Genomic DNA, 25,278 nt, shown 5'->3' on the forward strand with positions numbered 1-25,278 from the left:
GTCCTTGGTGCACACCAGGAAAGTGCTCTCTACTCCTCCTTCACCTGGACACGGCTGAAGTGGCAGTTATTTATAAACTGTTAAGTTTTCCAGAAGGTTTATTAAGAGCATAACGTAAAAGCAAAGGAAATTACTAGATTTTGTAATGGATTTGTGAATAAAAAATGTTCAAGGTTTCTAGCACTTAAATAAATATCCTTTTAATAGTTCTGTACACAAATACAACCATGTGCGTTCTAATTAGCAGTTCTCTTCTTTTTTCTCTTCTTCGCTGCTGTTTTACTTGGTGCTTTTTCTTGTTTTGCACTGATGGTCTGTGTTCTGTGAATAAAGTCAATTAAGAGTTTACCAACCAGTACTATTACTAGAAGCTAATTCACCCCACTGTGCTTGTTAACTTCTGGATCACAAAAATAAGCAGCCTTACTTTTTTCCAGTAGGATATAACATTTGCCAACTATGACAGTAAAATAGTGACTTTGAAAGGCATCCAAACAATTCTGTAGAGTTACGTCCTAATGTTTATAGACTTCTAATGAGAAAGAGACAACTCTGTTTACAGTAGGTAAGAGGAGAATAAAATCAGAAATAAACCAGAAACTGTTACCTTATTTTCTTCGGATTCTTGTCTGGTTCTAAAATGATCGTTTCTTCTTCTTCACTGTCTGACAGCACAATAGGGGCCTCTAAGAAAATGTTCAGGAAGCAATGTAACTACAGGCACCTGATTTCACTGTATTCAGAAAGGCCCTACAGGCTCAGGTGATGGTTAGCATTTTTGAGCAATAAGTTTTTGAATTAAAGTAGTAACTCACTGTATTGTGAAGGTCTGGAAGCAAACCCTCTGTATCACAGGTGTAATCTCATTAAAAAAAAAAAAAAGTTTCCAAATTGGTTTCCATAGCAGCAATTCTAAAACTGTTTCATACAGCGGAAACCCGTTTGGCTCAGCGGACTGAAAGGTCCTGGGTTTGATTCCGGTCAAGGGCATGTACATTGGTTGCGGGCACATCCCCAGTAGGGGGTGTGCAAGAGACAGCTGGTCGATGTTTCTCTCTCATCGAAGTTTCTAGCTCTCTATCCCTCTCCTTTCCTCTCTGTAAAAAATCAATAAAAATATATTAAAATAAATAAAAACTTTCATACAATTAGAGTCTGGGTTACTCTGAGTGCGGGCTGCCAGGCCTACTTGGTTCTTTCCTTCCCTCGGGTAACTTCTTGGAGCTTTGAAACAGCATGCTTGGTTCCCCAAACGTGTCTTTAATTACATCATCATTCTGTACATTCATAATTGGAAAGTTAGGGGAAATCTATATATATAGATTTACACTGAGTGACCAGATTATTATACATTCAGGAGTCATAATAATCTGGCCACTCAGTGTATATCCTATATAATAAAAGGCTAATATGCAAATTGTCCCCTCAACCAGGAATTCAACCAGCAGCCTACTACCCATGTCCCCTCCCCCTGGCCAGGCTGGCCGGACACCACCCATGCACGAATTCATGCACCAGGCCTCTAATATACACACACACACACACACACACACACACACACACACACACACGGCCCAATGCACAAAGTGCAAGAATGGGCCTTCCTTCCCCTGGCTTCTGGCACCACTTGCTCCACATGGAGCCGACTTTCCACCCTGGCCCCAAGCTGCCTTTGTGCTTTCCCACACTGCCCAGAGGCTCAGAATGGCTGAGGTGGTGTGGAACACTTACATAGTTACCCTGGTGACAATGCAAGTGTCCTGCCCCGCTCCTGGCTGCTAGGAGCTTGTGTATGCAAATTAATCCATCATCTTTGTTGTGTTAATTTGCATACTCCTGATTAGCTGGTGGGCATCGAGAAGGTACAGTCAATTAGTATGTTACTCTTTTATTAGTGTAGATATACTACATATCCTGAATGGTCAGGTTATTATGCGTTCAGAGGACAATAATCTGGCCACTCAGTGTATATATCATCTTGTAGAACCAATTTGGAAACAAGTCAAGATGCCATTCAAAGTGCTCCTACCACTCTATAAGGCACCACAATTTATCTTAGAATTTGCTAATTATGGAGATCTAAGTTTTTCATTTCTCCCTATTATAAACACTGTAACAGAAATACCTAGAAACAGTGGTTGGGCTAAAAGGTATGTATACATTCCAAACGATACTGCTGAACCCTCCATAAACATTGTTCCACTTTACACTCCAAAAAGTAGTCTATGAAGAACCATTTTCTCATACAACCTTGCCAATGCTAGTATTTTTAATATTGCCCAATACAGCAGTATCAAAATGCTCTTATCTTTTTGCTTTGAATTTATTTCCTTTACTACCAGGGTTGGCATATGTAAACTGGCCATTTATATGTGAGAATTTCCTTGTAGTTTTCTCCTGAGCCTTCATTAATGATACATAATGTGGATTATCGCTTTCCCCATTTGGCTGTTGGTATATCAGGTCTTCATGTTTTGAGTTTTCAGTTAGTTTCTCACTTTATATGCTTTAGAAAGGCTTTACCTGCTCTGTCCTCCCAACTGGTTTAAGTCTACCTTTATTATTCAGTTGAAAATATGACTCTTGAAGCTAGCAATTGAATATTCAAGCAGTATTATTAATCTTAGAAAAACAGTTCACAAATATATAAAGGGACATATGAAAGGATGCTCCCTAGCAATAAAACAGCCTATCAATAAGGGAATAACTAAACCAACTAGTAACATTCAATACTACAGAATTCTATGCAGCATAAAGACTGGCTGATGTATATATAATTACATGGAAAATCTAAAGCTTCATTCATGGTCTCACTGTGGAAGCAGCTTATATGCTATAAATATATCCTATATAATAAAGGGTTAATATGCAAATTGACCGAATGGCAGAAGACTGATCACTATGACACACACTGACCACCAGGGGCAGATGTCGTTCAGGCAGAAGCTGGGCTCACGGCTGGCAAGCGCAGCAGTGGTGGCGGGAGCTTCTCCCACCTCTGAGGGAGCGCTAAAGAGATCCAACTGCAGGAAGCAGGCCGTACATAATTTACATGTCTACATAATATCCTTTACATAGTACAGAGGTACTATGCTAATTGGTCCTAACAGTGTCCGAGTCACGACCAGTCAACGGGTTGTACATGCACAGGAGCTGGGGGGCAAGGAAGGGGGACTTCTGCTCCCAACAGGCACACCCAGGCCTGCCCAGCCCTAACGTCTCACTCGGTGCTGAGGTGAAGCTGCCTGCCTGCACCCCTGGCCAGAGACATGATGCTGTCAGCCTGTCCCGGAACATGGCAATGCCTGCCTGGGTCTTTGCCCAGCGCTGAGGTGAAGCTGCCCGCCTGCGTCCCTGACCTGGGATGTGACACTACCTGCCTGCGTCCCTGACCTGGGATGTGGAGCAGAAGCTGGGCTCATGGCTGGCCAGTGCAGTGGCAGAAGCCTCTCCTGCTACCAAGGCAACACTAAGCTGACGAATGGCTTAGGCTCGCTCCCTCCATTAATCACACATGTCCTGAGGGCTCCTGGGCTGCCAGAGGGAGTCGGACTAGCAGCTTAGGCCTGATCCCCTGGGGTTCTGGACTGCAAGGCGGCACAGGTCAGGCTGAGGGGACCCCCCCCCCCAAGTGCACCAATTTTCATGCACCGGGTCTCTAGTCTATAATAACGCTAATTAGATTGGACATCATTCCAGACAAAGCCAGGGCCAGAGGGAAGCCTGTATCCCAGGAGCAAAACCCAGGTCCCAGGTGCCAGAGGGAAGCTGGTACCAACAGCTGGGGGAAAGAAGGCCAATTCTTGCACGATTTTTGTGCATCGGGCCTCTGGTCTAACACTAAAAGCCATACAGTACCACCCACCTTGGCTTCCAGTATTGGAAACTTCCATTCCCACGTCCATCCTCACTCCTTTGAAGATGATGGCTTCATCGCTGCCGCCTTCATCCTCATCTTCCTTCTCAGAGTCTTCAAGGTCACCCCAGGAGTTCTCTACTCCTTCTCCAATCTGGGCAGTTCCAGGAGTCCAAAGCACAGGTTTAGAAACACTTAGCAGTTAAAGGAAGCTTTCTTTTTAAGACAGAAGTGTGCCTCAAAATCTTAGGAGAAGAAATTTACTAGGTGGCTGAACAATGAAGAAAAAACATAACTCAAGATTGTTATGGACAAAACGGTGAGAAACACTGACTGGCTCTGAACAATTTAGTTGTATACTAATAAATTTGATGAATGTAGAAAAATTCAAGAACAATGTGTAATAGTGTATAATGCTTGACCGTGCAATTGAGATTAAGATTAATTTTTCAAAAGAAAATGAAATGGTTTAAACTGGTTTGGCTCAGTGAATAGAGTGTCAGCCTGCAGACTGGGGGGGTCCCAGGTTCGATTCCAATCAAGGGCATGTGCCTTGGTTGCGGGCACATCCCCAGAGGCAGCTGATCGATGTTTCTCTCTCATCAATGTTTCTAACTCTTTATCCTTCTCTCTTCCTCTCTGTAAAAAATCAATAAAATATATTTTAAAAAAAGATGGGAACAAAAATATCCATTGCTGCAGAGGCACTGGACTCTGCCTTCAGTCATCATGAGGGTGGCCTCGAGCATTAAGTAGTGTCACCAGAGACAGACCAGCACTCGGCACCTTTGCCGCGTCCTGTCCGCTCTAATCCTCCTGTTCTTCTACACGCATCTGCGAAAGTCTCCTCCTCTCTCCCGCCCCGCGCTCACCGCTTGCTCTGACCTCTGCTCTGCCTCCACACAGGACTCCGAGTAATGTCACTGGTTGCTAGGCCCTAGCGACCAATTTACAGTAAATTAATTTTCATTCTGAGACAGAACCTGGGGGGGCCTTATTTTTGGGAGGATGCCTTATATTTCACTCAGAAGGAAACCTGTAAGTAGGTCTTATTTTCGGAGGATGTTTTATTTTCGGGGAAACACGGTAGTATCTTAAATGTTTTTTTCCTAACAAAGTACAGTGTTTCAGAGAAATGCCAGTATGTACCCCTTCCACAGACTAGCAAGACCACAGTGGAATGAATCTTGTTGCTACTGGAAAAGAAACCCCAGCACCAGGAAAGATACACGTCTGGGGGAGGCTCCGCTTCAGCCAGGATTTCTTCTGCTTTCTCCTCAACGTCAGAGGTGTCAACAGGGGCCTCTTCCATTTTAAATGCTGTGATCCTTTGTTTTGCTATAGACTCTGCAAAGCCAAACTTTCCACCTTCTTTCCTGTGTGTGGTATTTGGGGGGATAAAAGAGGAGGGAGTGGATGATAGATGGACAAGACAAAAAAGAAAAAATGTTAACTATTTTACCCTTTGGTGAGACTAACTTATCCTCACCAGTTTATTATGCCTATCAAGAGACATAATAAAAAGTTCCTGTAATTACCATGTATTGAACCATGTGTTGGGCACATGCCAAGGGCTTAAAGTAGGTTATTTTTTAATCCTCAAACCAGCCACACAGGCAGGCATTAACCTCCACGTTGTAGAAGACACTGATTCGGGGCTTCAGGTCCTGTGTAACGTCACGTGGGAGAAGATGGGAATCGGCCCAGTGTGTGTCCTTTCAGTTAATTTGCATTACCAGAGTCTTTTTCCAAAGAACATGTTAACTTTTTAAAGAAAAATATTATGTGGCTTTTCAAAACAAACTAAGTTGGAATACAATACAACAAACAGTTCAATCAATTTTCAAAAAACATTTAGTATATTCAACTGAGATTAACAGATAAGGAAAGTGTGTGGTTACCCCTGTGCAAGAAGAATCCTCAACAGAAAAATCTATAAAAGACCACTTGGTTCTAACAAAATTAAACTTACCGAACCTTCTGGTCATTCTCTAAAGCCTTTTGGATTAGCTCTGTGATTTCCGCCACTTTCACACCAGCTATTTTACTGCATCTCAAAACCTGTTTATAAAAATGAGCCATTATTTAAAGACAGCAAACCAAATAGCTTTCTCTAACAAAATCAAGAATGAGATTAGCTTTTCTAACTTTACAACTTAAGCCTGCCTTTGTTTCCTAATGTAATGTAGACATAAAATAAAGCAAGTTGTGAGTTGTTTTAGAATATTTGAAGAACTCTCACGTTAAGGAAACAGACCCAAAAACATTCCCACAGCACTAACAGACCCCAGGAAAGGCCAGGACATGCACATGCTCGGTGCATGCCTGCCTCTGTGGGAGTGAGCCACGGCACCAGCCACAGAGCATCCCTGGAGCTTTCAGAAAGGCTGGTTCTCAGGCGTGGCGTCTAATGGACGTGTCTCTGGAATTAGGGAGCTGGGAATGGCAGTGATGAGAAAACTTACAGTTACTGCACACAACGTATCTTACAGTGTCACATCCTACTTACTTTTACTTTCTTCTACTAATAAGGTGTCACTAGGAACTTACTCTCTATTTTATAAATGAAGCAGCGGAGGCACGAAGATCTGAAATCATTGGCCAAGGCCTGTCAGTCTCAGGCAGAGCTGGAGCTCCAACAAAGCAGGCTGTGGTCAAACACCTGCACCTCCGGTACCAGGCAGCCTTTTTTCTAAAAGTCCATGGGAATCTGATATGGAGCCGGGTTTGAGAACTGCTTATTATACCAAATTCTACAAGTACTTTACTTTTAATATCACTCCTATTTGTGACTTTGTTTTGATTTGTTTTGTTAGAAATATGAACCTCTTTCTTCCCTGGAAAGTACCGTGTCTCTCTACCCAGAGAGGTTAGACTCTGGAGGCCATGCATGGGCAGAGCAGGGAAGAGGAAGGTAACTCGTCTCATCAACAGGATGATGACAGTACTTAAACCAGATCCAACACAGCCGAGGATGAATCACTGGAAATGCCCTTGTTGAATTTTAGTTTAAAAAAAATGAGAAAAAGCTTCTAAATGGGATGTTAACCACAGCACTAACCTGCTCATTTAGCAGCATTATCCCACCGCTGGACTGTATGGTACAAATCTCTCGGTGCTTGTTCACAGCAATCACCAGCAAGCCATCCATGACACGCTCCTCGCGCTCGCTGGGATCCACCAATAAAAATGTTCTGAAAGGAGTTAAATGGACCTGAACAAATCAAGTCTATTTTGAGATAACAGATATTTTTTAAAGATGGCACTAATAAAGTCACTAAGCCTGTGAATTTGAGTCAACTTAGTGGGAAAAGATACAAGAGAATTTCTGTTTTTATGGATCCAAAATAACACTATGTGCATATTGCTAGCTATCACAGTAAAATCAAGTTCATAATAGTTTTATTTTTTAAATATATACAATCAAAATTTAATGCTATCACTTGGATTAAGTAACCTGTGGCTCATTAATAAAAACCAGTAATTTGGTTAATCTTAAGAGTCTCCTTAATGGCCTGTGCTCTGAATGTCTTTCAGGTTCTGGTAATGACTCATTTAGAAAACACTATTTCTTTCTTCTTTTTAAAATACATATTTTATTGATTTTTACAGAGAGGAAGAGAGGGATAGAGAGTTAGAAACATCGATGAGAGAGAATCATCGATCAGCTGCCTCTTGCACATCCTCCACCAGGGGTGTGCCCGCAACCAAGGTACATGCCCTTGACCGGAATTGAACCTGGGACCCTTCAGTCCGCAGGCCGATGCTCTATCCCAGGGGTCCTCAAACTTTTTAAAGTGGGGGCCAGATCACGGTCCCTCAGAGAGCTGGAGGGCCGGACTATATGAACTACTAATTCCTACTCTAACACCTCGGCTGCGCTCACTGCCCAAAAAACCTGGTGGGCCGGATCAGACTCCTCTGCGGGCTGCATGTGGCCTGCGGGCCGTAGTTTGAAGACGCCTGCTCCATTGAGCCAAACCGGTTTTGGCAGAAAACACTATTTCTGTCTAATGGTAGCCTCAGTCACTTGTTCACTGAGTCTTTCAAATGCAGTGAGTCGAAGCTAAGTTCACAATACTGGAGTTCGAAGATTTAGTAGAAATAAAATGTATTTCATGAACAAATTTAAGATAATGATTACATATTAAAATAAGGTAATACCTTAGATATATTAAGTAAAATTAAATATATAAAAATTAAATTTACAAACAAAGAAACCAAGATGGCGGCCTAGGTAAACGCAGCCGCACACAACAATTTCAAAAAAATACAACTAAAATACAAAATGGACATTATCCAGAATTACAGGAAAGTTGACTGACGAAATTCTACAACGAGAAGGAGAGAGAAAACCAGAAGGAAAATTCGAGGAGCTGTGAAAGCCTAAGGTACGGAGACAAGATGCTTGCGTGGGGAGAGGAAGGAATCGGAGAGGGGGGGCAGCTGAGTGCCTGGCTGGCATTTCCTAGCAGGGAGATAAAAACTCCAGACTGTGCTGAACCCCCGTTCTGGGCGAGACCCTGTGGACCCAGGCTCATACAGAGGGATTCTAGGCTGTAAGGCGGAAACTCAGGGGAGCAGTGAAAGGCAGAGCTCCGGAGGCGCGCACATGGTGGGCAGAGGACTGACTGTTGACTGTGCCGCTGGATTGCCCTAGCAGGAAGGAGACAAAAGCTCGGGACTGCACTGAACCCCACTTCTAACCCCACTTCCAACTGCACTGAACCTCAGTTCCAGGCTCATTGGGGGAGAGACTAGACTGTCTGGCAGTGGGCGAAAGAGGGCACCTTTCTCTCAGAGGTGCTTGCAGTGAGTACCAAAGGACACTGAGACTCAGCAACCTCATAGGATAGGGCTGACAGGAAGCCAAGGCTATAGGTTCCACCCTGAAACTCCGCCCCATCCAAGCTGAACACAGAGGCTTTTGCAATTTTACAAGTCTAATTGAATAAGGCTGTCTCCTGGCATAGATACAGCTGATCCTCACAACCAATTGGCCTGGAGGTCAGTTCCTTCCAGTGGTACCAATAACAATTAAGACTTAACTATCGGGTCTAGTAATAATTAATGTCGTTTTTAAACATTCGTTTAAAATCTTGCTTGGCGTTGACTTGTATTGACATAACCTTCAAACACGTGGTATCTACAGAACGTGTGAAGTGCAATTAACAAGTTTTGCTTGAAAAAGTTTGTGTTTGGTTTGGTTTTTGTTGCAAAACTAGGGCTAAGAAGATGGCGGATGAAGAGCATATTCGGCACTGCATGCTTTACGAGTTCCAATTAGGAAGAAAAGCAAGTGAGGCTGCAAAAAACATCTGTAGTGCTCTTGGTCAAGATGCATTTAGCGCCAGAAAATGCCAGCGTTGGTTTGAGAAATTTCGCGAGGGAAATTTTTCGTTAGATGACAAGAGTGGTCGAGGCCGTGTGTCCAATTTTGATCAAGAAGCTCTTCAAGCTCTTTTGGTGCAAAATCCTCAAATTACCCAACAGGAGCTTGCGACAACTTTAAATTGTTCACAAAAAACAATTTCCAATCAATTGCGTGCACTTGGCAAAGTCCAAAAGTTTGGAAAATGGGTTCCTCATGAGTTGACCAACAACAACCGTAATCAAAGAGTCACAATTTGCAGTTCGCTCCTCTCTCGTCAAAACCATTTGCCGTTTTTAGAGCAAATTGTTACGGGAGATGAAGAATGGGTGCTGTATGTTAATTTGAAAAGGCGGCCTCAGTGGTTGGACAAAAATGAGGCTCCGCAGCCCACGCCAAAACCTGACTTGCATGCGAAAAAAGTGATGTTGTGTGTTTGGTGGAATTTTAAAGGAATTCTTCATTATGAACTTTTACCATCTAACCAAACCATTACAAGTGCAGTGTATAGTGCCCAATTGGAAAGGTTAGCCCAAGCTTTAAGAGAAAAAGAACCCGCGCTGATTAATCGGAAGGGCGTAATTCTTCACCACGATAATGCACGACTGCATACTGCAAGAATCACTGCTGAAAAACTGCGCTAGTTGGAATGGGAAGTTCTCCCTCAACCTGCATATTCTCCTAATATTGCCCCTTCTGATTACCATTTGTTTCGTTCTTTGCAAAACTTTCTTCTTGGAAAAAAATTTAATAATGAAGAATGCCTCAAAAATGCATTGACCGAATTTTTTGCATCAAAATCACAAGAATTTTACAACAGAGGGATTAAAATGCTTCCTGAGCGTTGGGCACAAGTAGTAGAAAACAACAACTATATTGTTGATTAAATTTTGTTGTATTGTTTAAATAAATTCGATTTAAAAAAGTATTAGAAAACGACTTTAATTATTACTAGACATACTACAATAAGGCTGTACACACAGTCCACAAAGGGGTGCACCAAGAGTGTCCACCTCAGGTAACTGGGAGGCTGACCCACTGAACCATATAGGACACCTTAGAACACAAAGCCACCCTACCAACTCAGGGAAGCTGTGAAAATGCTGAGACAAGGAAACATCACAAACAAAAGAAATGGAGGACAAAAAGTGACTGGATATAGAGTTCAAAACCACGCTTATAAGGTTTTTCAAGAATTTCCTAGAAAAGGCTGATAAAATAAATGAGACCTTTGAGGATATGAAAAGGGATCAACTAGAAATAAAGAATACATTGTCTGGCCGGAACCGGTTTGGCTCAGCGGTAGAGCATCGGTCTGTGGACTGAAAGGTTCCAGGTTCGATTCCGGTCAAGGGCATGTACATTGGTTGCGGGCACATCCCCAGTAGGGGGTGTGCAAGAGGCAACTGGTCGATGTTTCTCTCTCATCGACATTTCTAGCTCTCTATCTCTCTCCCTTCCTCTCTGTAAAAAAATCAATAAAATATATTTAAAAAAAAAATACATTGTCTGAAATAAAAAATATTATACAGAGTCCTAAAAACAGACTGGAAGATCGCAAGAATCAAGTCAAAGATTTGGAACACAAAGAGCCAGAGGACACTCCTCCACAGAAGCAAGAAGAGAAGAGAATCCAGAAAGTTGAAGATAGTGTAAGAAATCTCTGGGACTTCAAGCAAACCAACGCCTTATAGGCGTCCCAGAAGAAGGGAGAAAGAAATATACTGAAAACATATCAGAAGAAATAGTGATAGAAAACTTCCCCCACCTGGTCCAAGGAAACTTCCCCCACCACGTTCAGAAAGCGCACAGAACTCCAAAGAAAAGGAATCCAAAAGACCACACCAAGACACACCATAATTAAAATTCCAAGAGCAAAAGACAGAGAATATTAAAAGCAGCAAGAGAAAAGCAGGTAGTTACCTATAAAGGAGCACCCATATGATTATCAGCGGATTTCTCAACAGAAACCATGCAGGCCAGATGGGAAAGGCAAGAAATATTCAAGGTGATGAATAGCAAGAACCTACAGCCAAAAATACTCTACCCAGCAAAGCTATTACTCAGAATCGAAGGCCAGATAAAGAGCTTCACAAATAAAAGAAAGCTAAAGAAATTCATCACCGCCAAACCAGAATTATATGAATTGCTGCTGAAGGGGGTTCTTTTAGAAAGAGGAAGAAAATAAAGATAAAAATTATGAACAACAAATACGTAACTATCGTGTTTCCCCGAAAATAAGACATCCTCTGAAAATAAGACCTACTTACAGGTTTCTTTCTGAGCCAAATATAAGCCCCCTCCCCCCCCAAGCTAAACATGAGAGATTTGGTCCACTGATTCTGAAAGAAATGGAGTCACAAGAAATTCACCTGGAACTGGATTGTTATGAAGATGTTCCAGAAGATGATGACATCATTGTCATTGAATAATTGAGTAAATTCTTGAGACTATAGGATTCACAGTTTGTCTGGTTTGTGTTGACAACTACCATACTACCATACCGTATACAGGTAATAAATTCCCTTTATTTTCATTTAACAATAAATGTGTACCGTTATTCTTCTTCATGGAAAAATAAGACATCCCCTGAAAATAAGATCTAGCGCATCTTTGGGAGCAAAAATTAATATAAGACACTGTCTTATTTTTGGGGAAACAGGGTATCAACAAGTGAATCTAAAAACCAAGGGAATTAAAAAACCTGATGAACAATATTAACTGGTGAATATAATAGAATCAGAGGTATGGAAGGGGAGTGAACTGATGATTCTCTGGGAAAAGGGGTGTGGGGGAAGTGGGAAGAGACTGAACATAAACTGCATCTATAGATGAGGTCAATGGGGGGTGTGGAAAGGGCAGAGGGTGGTGTGGGAACCTGGTGGAGGGGAGCAATGGAGGGGGAAAAAGGAGGAACATTTGTAATAATATGAATAAAGATTTATTTAAAAAATTTAAATTTACCTATTTTTACCTTTTTAATGTCTGGTTAAATTTAAATTACATATATGACTCAAGTCTTCATATTTTAAAAATATTTTATTGATTTTTTACAGGGAGGGAGAGGGAGAGGTAGAAACATTGATGAGAAACATCAATCAGCTGCCTCCTGCACACCTCCTACTAGGAATGTGCCCACAACCAAGGTGCATGCCCTTGACCGGAATCGAACCGGGGACCCTTCAGTCCATAGGCTGACGCTCTATCCACTGAACCAAATTGTTTAGGGCAGACTCACATCTTTCTGTTTAATGTTGCTGGTCCATTTTCCTTTACTGAAATTCTACACTACAATGACTGAAAGGTGAAAGCTTTTCTCATAAAACTATTAAAATATGTATCGCTCCCTGCCGAAACCAGTTCGGCTCAGTGGATAAAGTGTTGGCCTGCAGACTGAAGGGTCTCGGGTTTGATTCCGGTGAAGGGCATATACCTTGGTTGTGGGCACGTCCCAGTAGGGGGTGTGCAAGAGACAGCTGATCGATGAATCTCTCATTGATGTTTCTAACTATCTCTCTCCCTTCCTCTCTGTAAAAAAAATAAAATAAAATAAATTTTAAAAAAATGTATAGCTGCCGAAACCGGTTTGGCTCAGTGGATAGAGCTGCGGACTGAAAGGTCCCGGGTTCGATTCTGGTCAAGGGCATGAACCTTGGTTGCGGGCACATCCTCAGTGGGGGATGTGCAAGAGGCAGCTGATCGATGATTCTCTCTCATCGATGTTTCTAACTGTCTATCCCTCTTTCTTCCTCTCTGTAAAAAATTAATATATTTTTTAAAAAATGTATAGCTCCCTTTGTAGAAACAAAGATGTAAGGTCAGGCTTTCATGTGAAGGCATGGGCATGGCCCCAGGCCTCCAGGTTTGCTTCTGTGGGAAGAACCAGTGAGGAAACTGGGAGATGAAGGAGCCGAATTTCCTAGGCGAGAACCATTTCCCATGTCTGATCCTAGAACCACAAACTGGTTCCAATGTTTGATGAACATGTTCCAAAGTCGTATTTCTGTTAATCCTGATTCTCCCCCCCCCTACTCCCCCATTTCCCCAAATCAGAGCTGAGCATACAATTCTCTAAACACTTGCACACCTCCAGGAAACAGAAGCTGAAATGTCTCTTCTATGGAAAAGGCTCTTTTCAAACTACAGCTCTTACAAGACAGGGCTAAAGTGAGAAATGCACAGTTCTTTCTAAACTGTGAGGCGCGGCAGTATTGAAGGAGGGTTGGCTTATTTGCCCACAGCACACTTCCCAGCTGTGCTACTCACTCTGTCCCACTCGAGGAGACTCACCCCTGTTGGAAGAAGGCAAAACTGACGCAGATGGGCATGTGGTGGATGCTCAAAGGGACAGGGTCCCGCTCTTCCGGGGTGTACTGTTTGAAAATAAGAGAACACACAAAAATCATCTTGTACATCAAACAGTAAAATAAAAAATGAACTTCCCTCAATCCTCAATGAGTCCTTAAATAACCTTCTATTTGCCTTTGTCACTAATGTTCCTTAAAACTTGATGCATTTGGCCCTAACCAATTTGGCTCAGTGGATATATTAATAGTATCAGCCTGCAGATTAAAGGGTCCCTGGTTCAATTCTGGTCAAGGGCATGTACCTTGGTTGTGGGCACATCCCCAGCAGGGGGTGTGCAGGAGGCAGCTGATCGATGTTTTTCTCTCATCGATGTTTCTTTTTTTAAAAAAAATATATATATTTTATTGATTTTTCACAGACAGGAAGAGAGAGGGATAAAGAGTTAGAAACATCGATGAGAGAGAATCATCGACCAGCTGCCTCTTGCACACCCCCTACTGGGGATGTGCTCACAACCAAGGTACATGCCCTTGACCGGAATCGAACCCAGGACCTTTCAGTCTGCAGACCAACGCTCTACCACTGAGCCAAACCGGTGCCGGCTCATCGATGTTTCTAACTCTCTATCCCTCTCCTTCCTGTCAAAAAAATCAATAAGATAAACTTTATGCATTGTCAAAAAGCTGTTTTGAGGTATATTTTACATACCATAACTCCACTCATCAGAAGGATAGGATTCACATTTTAGTACATTTTTAATACATTTACAATTATGTAACCATCACCCCACTCGATTTTTAACATTACCATGACCATCCTTCCCCTGCAACCTTCCTTGAGCCTATTTGCAGTCAATTCTCATTCCCATCCCCACACAACATTTGATCTACTTTCTGTCTCTATAAATCCGCCTTTTCGGGGCATTCCCTTTAAGTGGAATCAAACAATTTTTAGTCTTTTGCATCCACCTCCTTTCAGCTTAGCATGTTTCACCCATTCTGTAATACCTATCAGCGGGCTGGTACTTTTTACTGCTGAATTGTAGTCCATGGTACGGACAGGCCACATTGTTTCTCCATTCTCCAGTGATAAACATTTGGACTGTTACCAGTTTGGGGCTATTACAAATATGCTATGAACATTCACATAAAGTCTTTGAGTGAACATACATTTTTCTTCGCTTCCTCGTGAGTAGATGTCTAGGCATGGAATTTCTGAGCTCTATACGTTTACACTTCGATTTTTAAGAAACAGCCAACCTTTTCCATCGTGGTTGTACCATTTTGTATTAACACCAGCAATAACTCTCCAGTTTGTTTTTCTCTTTCTGCCTTTAAGATTCTTTGTCTTTAATTTTTGGCATTTTAATTATTATATGTCTGGGCATGGGATTATTGGGTTCTTCTTGCTTGGGGTTCTCTGTGGCTCCTGAACCTGTGTGGCTTTTTCCTTTTAACATGTTAAATACCTTCTCTATTCCAATCTCCCTTTCTGCCTCTTCTGGCACACCTGTTATTCTAATAGTGTTATGTTTCACATTGTCCCTCCTGTTTTTAAATTGTTTTGTTTTTGGTTCTCTGATTGACTTTTTTCAACCCTGTTTCTAATTCACTGATTTGATCCTCAGCTTCCCCTAATTTGCTGTGTATTCCTTCCATTGTATTCTTTATTTGTGTTATGTCATTTTTTATTTCCAACTGTTCTTTTTTCTTAGTTACTACATATTTTTTTCCATGCTGTTGGCCATCTTTACCGTTGGCCATCTTTACCATCATTACCCTGAACTCTGTTTCAGATAAATTTCTTATCTCTGCTTCATTTATCACTACTTCTGGAGAATTCTCTTGTTCATTGAATTGTCTGTCTCCTTATTTTGGCTGTTTGTTTGGGTTTATGAGTATGTATATATTAGGTAGATCTTCAATGCCTCTCAATTTCTAGTGCAGGACAGTGTCAAACACTAATACTAGCTAATTAGATCAGGTAAAGACTCAAAACCTCCAGATATCACCTTTACCTAACACTGATAGGATTCTGACTTGAATTGCCTTCAGACAATTGTGCTCAGGTATGGTGAGTCTTTTTCATCAGGGTGGGGCAGTTGCTTCTGCCTGATTGTTACTTTTTTTTTTTTAATATATTTTATTGATTTTGTACTGAGAGGAAGGGAGGGAGATAGAGTTAGAAACATCGATGAGAGAGAGTCATCGATCAGCTGCCTCTTGCACACCTCCTACTGGGGATATGCCCACAACCAAGGTACATGCCCTTGACTGGAATCGAACCTGGGACCTTTCAGTCCCCAAGCCGACGCTCTATCCATTAAGCCAAACCGGTTTCGACCTGATTGTTACTTTTAATCTCTTAACTGGCCTCTGGGCAAGATGTTTTCCAATAGGGTGAGTCCAGTATCCCCCCCCCCAACACACACACACACACACACACACACACACACACACACACACGGCAGATGTCTGCTGGGAAAGACATCCTCCACTGCATGAGGGAATGACTCAGCACAGAAAACTGGGGGTTGTCTGCTTTCTGAGCTTAACCCTCGAGTTTTCAATCCTAGCTTCTGCTCACACAGTTCCAGTCCACTCTGCCCTCCTTCTGCAGGAGCACAAGGTGGGTGGCTCCACAGGGAATTTCGTGCATTGGCCCTTTAACAGGGTGCCTGAATTTTCAGCCATCACTCCCTGGCAGACAGCAACCCCACTGTTTTTTATAACCAGAAGTTATGTGGTTATCTTCTTAGTTGTGGCTCTTTGCTGGGGGGACCAGCTTGGGGATTAGATCCCAGAGTTCTCAGTGGCAACCCTCCCAACTGAGTTATCACTCGGGAACTTCAGTTGCTGTCTGTGGGCACCCTGCCAGCCCTTTCACTCCTCTGTCCCTCCTACCAGTCTCTATGCGGTCTGCACTTTCAGTTCTTGGTTCTCTCATGCGAGTCTTCTGTTGATTATTCAGGAAGTATTCTGAATTTTAGTTTTAATTACAGTTTGGTCCTGGGAGCATGTCTGTGCAGAATCCACTTAGTCTGCCGCCATTTTTAATGTCCCTATATTGATACCTTTTTTTGTGTGTCTACTAATCACTTACTTGATTTTACTTCTTTGTACCATCTCCCTCCCCTAAAAGACCACATCTCTACTGATCCTACCTCAAAGTGTTTAATGAATCTGCTCCCCTCTAATGCCTAAGAGCAGCATCATGAATGACTGCTTAGAAAATTTGGACCTCTGATCTTTCCTTTTATAACTCCAGGACTCAAATTACCACCACATGCACTTTCACAACTCTAGCACATAATTTACATAAATTAAAATGGACATACTCAACAGTGGTTTTCAAAATGTGGTCCTTGCACCAGCAGCCTCAGTATCACCTGGGAGCTAATAGAAGTGCACTATCCTAGGTTTTACCGCATCCTCCTCTGAGGGTGGAGCTAACAATAAGTTAGAACAAGCCTTACAGGTATTTCTGGGAGGCTTTGCCACAAAGTAAACACATGTATAGAGACTCATGTATTTTTCACATGGTCTAAATGTAAAACAAATAGTTCACCTTTCCTCAATCCAAAGAAGTCATCTAGTTCTATTCTAGAAAGCCAGGCTATGGTGTGCTTTTACCAACAGATACTTCAATACAGGATATTTAAGAGATTTCAAGGACAATTTTGACTATGTAGTTTTTGCCTTGCAAACAAATTTTAGAATGTACCTAATGTCCATCTACAACAAGACCTTACCAACAAGTTGCCTGCACATCAAGGATACTCACTCACTCAGAGAGAGCATAGCTCACATTGTGGGAGCTTACCAGTGTTACTTCATCTCCTTGGACAGACACGTCAGGTCTTCGGAAGTGACACAAGGCTACAATGGCTGCAATGCTGGCTGCATCGATAATATTCCCATCATGATTTAATAAATGTAGGTCCACACGGATCTGCCAAACCTGAATGTGAATTTAAAACAAAAATAAATCCTAACTGATCACAACCAGTGGCTATCTAAAAGTAAAAGTAACATTATGTGCCAAATTTTCTCTTGCTGTTAAAACAGGGTTATTTCTTCTTTTTATCAATAAAACTATATTTAGAAAAATGTTGTCAGACCAACATCTGAAATACCAATAGTTTACCATTCTTTGAGTCATTTGACAACAGTAAATTATATGCTCAAAATATACAAACCATTCTACATTTAATACTAAAATTTCCTTTACAAGCCTAATTATATTTTTATTGTGTCTCCTAACTCAAAAACTTCACCCTCTTTAGGTTTTACTTGACAATATTTATGATAACCCTACAAGTAATGCAAGTAGTGTCACATTCAAGCTTGGAATGGGGAAAGACTAAAGGACTTTTCTGAAATAAAAAAGGTGGTCAAAAGTCCTAGCTGGTTTGGCTCAGTGGACAGAGCACTGGGCCAAGGATTGCAGAATCTTGGGTTCAATGCCCGTCAAGGGCATATGCCAGCTTGGTCCCCAGTAGAGAACATGCAGGAGGCAGCCAATCAAAAATTCTTTCTCATCATGGGTGTTTCTCTTTCCCTCTCCTTTCCTCTTTAAAATCAATAAAAAATATATTTTAAAAAAATCAAGAATAAAGTTCTAATACCATCATGCACAACAATAAGATTTCCACTGCCACCTGCCACTGACTCATTGTGTAGCCTATCCAGATAAAGGATTAAATCTGTTCCTCAGTTCTCCATCCAAAAAGGAAAACATTACCTGCTTCTATCAACTGACTTAAATAACATAAGAAAATAAAAATATATGAAAAACCAGTTCTCGGATTTTTACACAAATTCAAATTGCTATTTTCACAATGTTTTTTGTCCCTTCAGAAAGAGATGACACGAAATTCTAGAGGTGGCACCCAGGAACATTTGAACTAAAGTGAACCAGTATAAAAATAAGTTAAATGAAACTGAGAATTAATGTAGAGATACAGGGATCCATGAATCAACACTAGTCATCCTAACTAAGAATTTTGGGCATACTCCCCACCTTTTCACCAGCAACAACACAGAGAGATTCAGTGTCTATACACTTCGAATTTCTTAGACATCTTTCCAAGAGACGATTCAACTTCACCAAGAGGTCTGACTGCCTATGAAGATAGAATGGGCTAATGTCATGAATATGACACTAGGCATTAGGACAATACCTGGCCGCTGCTCTCGTCTCTGGTGAAAGCAGTTTAAGAAGGAGATTTAAATACCTGCCAGGTTCAAAAGCCGGGGCAGCCATCTGAGAGAGCTCAAGGTTAAAAAAGAGTATACCTTCAGTTGCCCTGTTGAGTTTTGGAGAAACAAGTTCACAGGAAACCTGTCCAAGAACTCTGTAAAGACAAAGTACAAATCTGTTGACTAAATACATTTCCTTTCCAATTAAAAAAAAATCTAAAACAAATACTAATTAAGTTTCAATCTTACCCTGAGTAATAAGACACTCGGCAGGACACATCATTAGAGGCTTTATATTACATTAAAGCGTAGTAGTAGAATATATATAGGGGAAAAGTACATATTGGTGTACCCAAAGAGAGACAAGGAAAAAAAAGCATCTCTTATTTACAATACTGATTCCACAGATCCTTAAAAAAAAAAAAAAAAAAAACACCTCTTTTCTAAAATAAGTATCTATTCATACAAGATACCTTGAAAGCTTGAGATTTCTTAAGAAAAAAATTTTCCTATGGCACCGGTTCACTAACATTATCTGACCAATGTCCTCACAACTTCCAAATAATATTAAAAACTGAATTCTGGGACACACTAGAGCCATGAAGGGACGCGGAGGAAAGTCCAGTGAAGACACAGGAGAATGCATTTATTTGTAGTCAAGAAGAACAGTCTCAGGAGAAATCAACCCTGCTGTAACCTGGATCCTGGACTTTTGGTCTCCACAACGTGGGACAATACATTTCTGTCACTTATGCCACCCAGGTAGTGGTATTTTATGACAGCCTAGTAAGCTAATACACACCTTTAAAAACACTCCAGAAAAAAACCCACAAAAAAAAACAACACCCCAAACCTAATTCTCATGTCACTCAGGAAAAACAGTTAAGTAGGACCTACTAATTGACACGACCTGCAGGAAACTCGGTGCAATCAAGAACCATATGATACCCATGTGGCAGAAAATATACTTATGATTAAAAATTTTAAGTGTGACTATAAGTAAAAAATAAATCTTGCATTAAAGGAACTATACTTATTTTTGGCATCTACACAAAATACAGTCAGGACTTCCTACCTGCTAGTTCAACAACTGAGTCAATTACGTTCTTTTAAACTTCCCACCACTGAGCTTCTAATGAGAAGGCTCTGTTACCTTGTTTTCCCAAGCTCCACAATACAGCATCCATAATCTGTTCCAAATGAGATCTTGATGTTCCTATAATCATAGGTTTGTCTGCCATCCAGCCGCTGAAAGCACAACATTCACCCGTTTAGTTCCTCAGCAATATCTGCGAGCAGCTACTCTGCGCAGGCCCTGGGCTGAGCTCCTGAGGGAAGCGGGATGCTGACCACCCCTGAATGGGAAGTGGTACTTCCTTAGTTTGGAGTCAGCTCGAGCTTTGAGAAGAACCCACTGGAGGCAAAACCCGGGAGACTGGGAACACCCCCCAGGGGTTCCCTGGGCCTGCGCCACCGAGCGCCAGGCGGCCCGGAGCTCCGGGGCCGGGTACCTTCCGCTCCTCGATGGCGCGGAGGAGGAAGCGGCGCTCGCAGTTTGAAAGCGGCGTCTCCTTCATGCTGCCGGGGCGCGGGACCCACAGGCGCGGAAATCCGTGGGGTAAAGGGAACCCGAGCCTCGGCACGCGCGTCCCGCTCGCCGGCGGCGCAGGTAATTACGTCATCAGAGCGGCTCAGGCGCTTGCGTCATCGGCACGGCGGCGGAGAGGGCGGAAGCCGGCGCCGCGAGGCACCACTGCTCATGCTCAGAGCGTCCTCGGCGCCATCGCCTTAGGCTGCGCGTCTCGGAGTGGAAGTATCTACTCTTTTCTCCTAAAGTGTAGGGGCGGAAAGGACCCCAAAAGAAGCACCAGTCGTAGAAATTAACGTCGGTGTCGCGCTCCTGCCCCGCATCTTTCCTCAGTTCTAGCGGGGCAGCTGGACAGGTGTCCCCGCGCCCCACGGCTGAGGCTGCTGAGGAAGGTGGGGTGTGGCCGCTGGGACGCGCGCGAGGCCTAGCGCTCCGCCGAGGCGGCGCCGGAACCGGCGGAGGAGGAGGGTGCGCTGGGGTGGGGCCTCTGAGGCTCGAGAGGGCGATGAGCAATGATAATGTCCCCCTTCATAACAGTGATGTCGGAACCACCCTTGGCTGTTAAGTCTTCCAGTCTCTCCAGTTATTTTTTTAATAATTATTATTGCTACCTGTTTTTTCATTTTATTTTAAATATGTTTTTATTGATTGGAGAGAGAGAACATCAACATCGATGGGCTGCCTCCTGCATGCCTCTGCTGGTGGATCGAGCCGAATACCTTCTGGTGCATGATTCCAGGTACACTGGCCAGTTATTTCGAACACATAGACGTACTTTTGTGGGCACAGAGGAACCTTGGTGTATCGGTGCCGCCAATCACTGGGATTTTTTGGAGAGGCAGCATCAAGCAGTATTGGTTAGAAGCAGCAACACCAATCAGCAGGGCTCAGATTCAAACTCTGCCATGGGCCCATTCTGTGACCTTAGCCAGTTAGCCCAGGTGTTTCACGTTACTCACCTGCAGAATTGGAGTGACAGGAGTATTAGGGATAATAAGGGGATGCATGTGCAATGCTTGGCAGTGCCTGGCATGGTGTAAGCATTACTATTGAGGTGTTTGCATAGTATTTTGTTTCCATTTGCTTCAGAGGTGATTGACACTAGTCCGCCTACACCGGCTCCATTCTGCTTTTTTGTTTTGTTTTGTTTTGTTTTGTTTTTTGGTCTCTTCACACTTTTCCCTCCCTCTACTGCAAATACAGGGTGGTCTCACTTTGTGCTGCTTGCAATTTCCTACATTATTTGTGAGGGCCTCCTGTGACTTAAGAATAATTCACATGCTTGGAGAAGCGAGGTGGACAAGATCCTGTTCCTTAAGGAATCTTCTTACTGAAATAAAAGAGAAACATGCAAATTAACCATCACTCCTATGCCCACAGCCAATCAGAGTGAGCAAATTAATCCAACAAAGATGGAGGTTGCTTTGCATATGCAGGCGCAGAGCTGCAGGGAGGGATGCCTGCTACGAGGGGAAGGGGGGCAGCAGAGGGAGCTACAGGAGCGGTGCTCTAAACAGAAGCAAGGACTTGCTGGCTCCTGAGCGGCTGGGAGTGAAGTCAGGGGAAGGAAGGGCTATTCTTGTACGAATATGGTGCGGGACCTCTAGTATATTTATATTCTCTTTGGAGGAGATAAGTAGTGGAAACAAACAAACCAAGTTCACATGCTAAGTGCTGAGAAGGGGACACTTTTAATATGGGTTTTGGCAGGAAGAGCTCACTTTGTAGAGGTGGCATTTGAATTAAGTAAATCCTTACTGATGAGCAAGCATGACATTGTCTGGAGGAAAGGAAATGTGTTTCAAGTGAAAAAGCAACCTGAGCCAAGACAGGATGAGCTCCACATGGCCTGAATCTAGGCATTATCAAGGAGGAGGACAGTGCACAGAAACAATGTCAAATGCCCCATTGGTGTTCAAAATAAGGAAGGAGATTGCAGGATACAGGGCATTTAAGTTCTTGAACAGCATGCATTCCTATTTACATTATATTTCACAACAGAACTGGCTAAATTCATCATTTAAACCCTTGGGTTCTCTTAGTGCACACTTAATTTCTCATTCCCTTCAGAAATGAAATAGGCCACCCTAGCCAGGGATAGAGCATCAGCCTGGTGACTGAATGGTCCTGGGTTCCATTCTTGTCAAAGGCATATGCCCAGGTTTTGGGTTTGATCCCCAGTAGGGGGCGTGCAGGAGGCAGCAGATCAGTGATTCTCTCTAATCACTGATGTTTCAATCTCTCCCTCCCTCTCTGAAATCAATACAAATATATTTTTTTTAAAGAATGTATATTCTTAAAAATGAAATAGTTCTTTATTGAAACTGTGAATCCTTTCCTGGAAGGCAGCTCAACTGGTTGAATTAAATAATCCTGAGCTTTAGCTTCTGTATCTTTAGGTTGAAAATAATTACTTTGTGTTAAGTGGTCAGAATGACAGCAACTAATACAGTGTTTGGACACAATAGCTATTGAAATGTTTCTGTCTTTTTCTTGCTTGACAAGGCTTCCCATGAAACTGCCCACATTCACCATGTCAGCTTGCTATCCTGATATTGCGCTTGATTACCTGGCCCTGGCTTTCCTCCCACTTTCGTAGAATTTCCATGGTTCTTTCTATTATAGAAAAGGTATCTAAGATCCAGGAAATCCTTAATTAGAGTTAAGAGAACATTAAACAGTGTATGAAACCTCTTTTATTTACTTAAAGAAGCCTAGAACTTTACATGTGTGTCACACAAGGCTTGAAAGAGAGAAATAAGCAAATGGAGCAGCTTTGGAAGCCTGACATTTCACTGTAATGTCCCATTAAAATCTATAACATAGTTGAGTTACAATGTTCCTGAGCTGCTTCTGTTCATAACGGTTTGTAGGATGTTGTTTGTATATGTGGGCAATGCTTATACTTGGACAAGAAGGCCTAATATAGGAAACTACATGAAAACATGAACGAGAGAAAATGAGAGTAAATAGATGAGAACTCGTTTCGCACAGTGGAAACAGATTCTCCAAATAAGTTTTTAGTGTAGAAAAGGTTTCTAGCATCAAGGAAATCTTTATTAGAATTAAGAGCACATAAAACAGTGTATGAAACCTGTTTTGTTTACTTAAAGGAGCCTAGAAATTTACATGTGTGTCACACAGGCTTGAAAGAGAAAAATAAGCAAATGGAGCAGCTTTCGAAAGCCTTACATTTCACGGTAATGTAGCATTAAACTCTATAACAAGTTGAGTTACAATGTTCCTGAGCTGCTTCTGTTCATAACGGTTTGTAGGATGTTGTTTGTATATGTGGACAATGCTTATACTTGGACAAGAAGGCCTAATATAGGAAACTACATGAAAACATGAATACTTCAGAGAAAATGAGAGTAAATCCATCGGAACTGGTTTAGAACAGGGGAAACAGAATCTCCAAGTCAGTTGTTAGTGTAGAAAAGGTATCTAAGATCCAGGAAATCCTTAATTAGAGTTAATAGCACCTTAAACAGTGTATGAAACCATTTTTATTTACGTAAAGAAGACTAGAACTTTACATGTGTGTCACACAAGGCTTGAATGATTGAAATAAGCAAATTGAGCAGCTTTGGAAATCCTTACAGTTCACAGTAATGTAGCATTAAACTCTATAACATAGTTGAGGGACAATGTTCCCGAGCTTCTTCTGTTCATAACAGTGTGTAGGAAGTTGTATGTATATATGGGCAATGCTTATACTTTGACAAGAAGGCCTAATATAGGAAACGACATAAAAACATGAATACTTCAGAGAAAATGGGAGTAAATAGATGGGAACTGGTTTAGAACAAGGGAAACAGATTCTCCAAGTCAGTTGTTAGTGTAGAAAAGGTATCTAAGATCCAGAAAATCCTTAATTAGAGTTAAACACATTAAACAGTGTATGAAACCTCTTTAATTTACTTAAAGAAGCCTAGAACTTTACATGTGTGTCACACAAGGCTTGAAAGAGAGAAATAAGCAAATTGAGCAGCTTTGAAAAGCCTTACAGTTCACTGTAATGTAGCATTAAACTCTATACACATGTGTCAAACACAAGGCCCATGGGCCAAATCCGTCCCGCCAGGCCTTGCAATGTGGCCCGCACCGCGCTGTCATCACTGCACTCCGCTGCGTTTCCATCACAATGACAGTTTATGACTGTTCAGTAAACCATTCGGCCCGCGATTTAGGCTGGATTTTAGATTTTGGCCCCTTCTCTGATTGAGTTCGACACCCCTACTATAACATAGTTGAGGGACAATGTTCCCGAGCTGCTTCTGCTCATAACAGTGTGCATGAAGTTGGTTGTATATGTGCTCAATGCTTATATTTGGACAAGAAGGCCTAATCTAGGAAACTCCTTGATAACATGAATAATTCAGAGAAAATGACAGTAATTAGATGACAACTTGTTTAGAACAGGGGAAACAGATTCTCCAAGTCAGTTGTTAGTGTAGAAAATGTATCTAAGGTCCAGGAAATCCTTAATTAGATTTAAGAGCACATTAAACAGTGTCTGAAACTTCTATTTACTCAAAGAAGCCTAGACCTTTACTTGTGTGTCACACAAGGCTTGAAAGTAAGAAATAAGCAAATGGAGCAGCTTTGGAAGCCTTACAGTTCACTGTAATAAAGCATTAAACTCTATAACATAGTTGAGGAACAATGTTCACAAGCTTCTTCTGTTCATAACAGTGTGTAGGAAATTGTTTGTATATATGGGCAGTGCTTATACTTGGACAAGAAGGCCTATTATAGGACAATACATAAAAACATGAATACTTCAGAGAAAATGAGAGTAAATAGAAGTGAACTGATTTAGAACAGGGGAAACAGATTCTCCAAGTCAGTTGTTAGTGTAGAAAAGGTATCTAAGATCCAGGAAACCCTTAATTACAGTAAACAGCACATTAAACAGTGTATGAAACCTATTTTATTTACCTAAAGTAGCCTA

General features: G+C 41.9%; 1 protein-coding gene and 1 long non-coding RNA gene across 4 annotated transcripts; both read right to left on the reverse strand.

Moving 5' to 3' along the window:
* Positions 1-178: 178 nt before the first annotated feature.
* Positions 179-20,422, reverse strand: EXOSC9 (exosome component 9). Of its 3 annotated transcripts, XM_036450172.2 has the most exons (12): positions 20,248-20,419; positions 19,890-19,984; positions 18,772-18,891; positions 18,558-18,660; positions 17,358-17,495; positions 13,518-13,600; positions 6,918-7,050; positions 5,829-5,917; positions 5,086-5,232; positions 3,866-4,050; positions 608-686; positions 185-321 (listed from the first exon to the last, which is right to left on the reverse strand). In XM_036450172.2, exons 1-12 carry the CDS (start codon positions 20,311-20,313, stop codon positions 237-239), a joined length of 1,323 nt encoding a protein of 440 aa, XP_036306065.1. In that variant the 5' UTR covers positions 20,314-20,419; the 3' UTR covers positions 185-236. The 3 variants fall into 3 exon arrangements, with proteins under 3 accessions (XP_036306066.1, XP_036306065.1, XP_036306067.1); XM_036450173.2 differs by lacking the exon at positions 608-686 and having other exon boundaries at positions 179-321; positions 20,248-20,422; XM_036450174.2 differs by lacking the exon at positions 13,518-13,600 and having other exon boundaries at positions 6,918-7,070; positions 20,248-20,420.
* Positions 7,265-8,059, reverse strand: LOC118725925. Its single transcript, XR_004990166.1, has 2 exons — positions 7,856-8,059; positions 7,265-7,431 (listed from the first exon to the last, which is right to left on the reverse strand). It is a non-coding gene; the product is annotated as an uncharacterized LOC118725925 (long non-coding RNA).
* Positions 20,423-25,278: the final 4,856 nt, after the last annotated feature.

Source organism: Pipistrellus kuhlii, unplaced genomic scaffold (genome assembly GCF_014108245.1).
Source record: "Pipistrellus kuhlii isolate mPipKuh1 unplaced genomic scaffold, mPipKuh1.p scaffold_m20_p_21, whole genome shotgun sequence".
Classification (NCBI taxonomy): Eukaryota; Metazoa; Chordata; class Mammalia; order Chiroptera; family Vespertilionidae; genus Pipistrellus; species Pipistrellus kuhlii.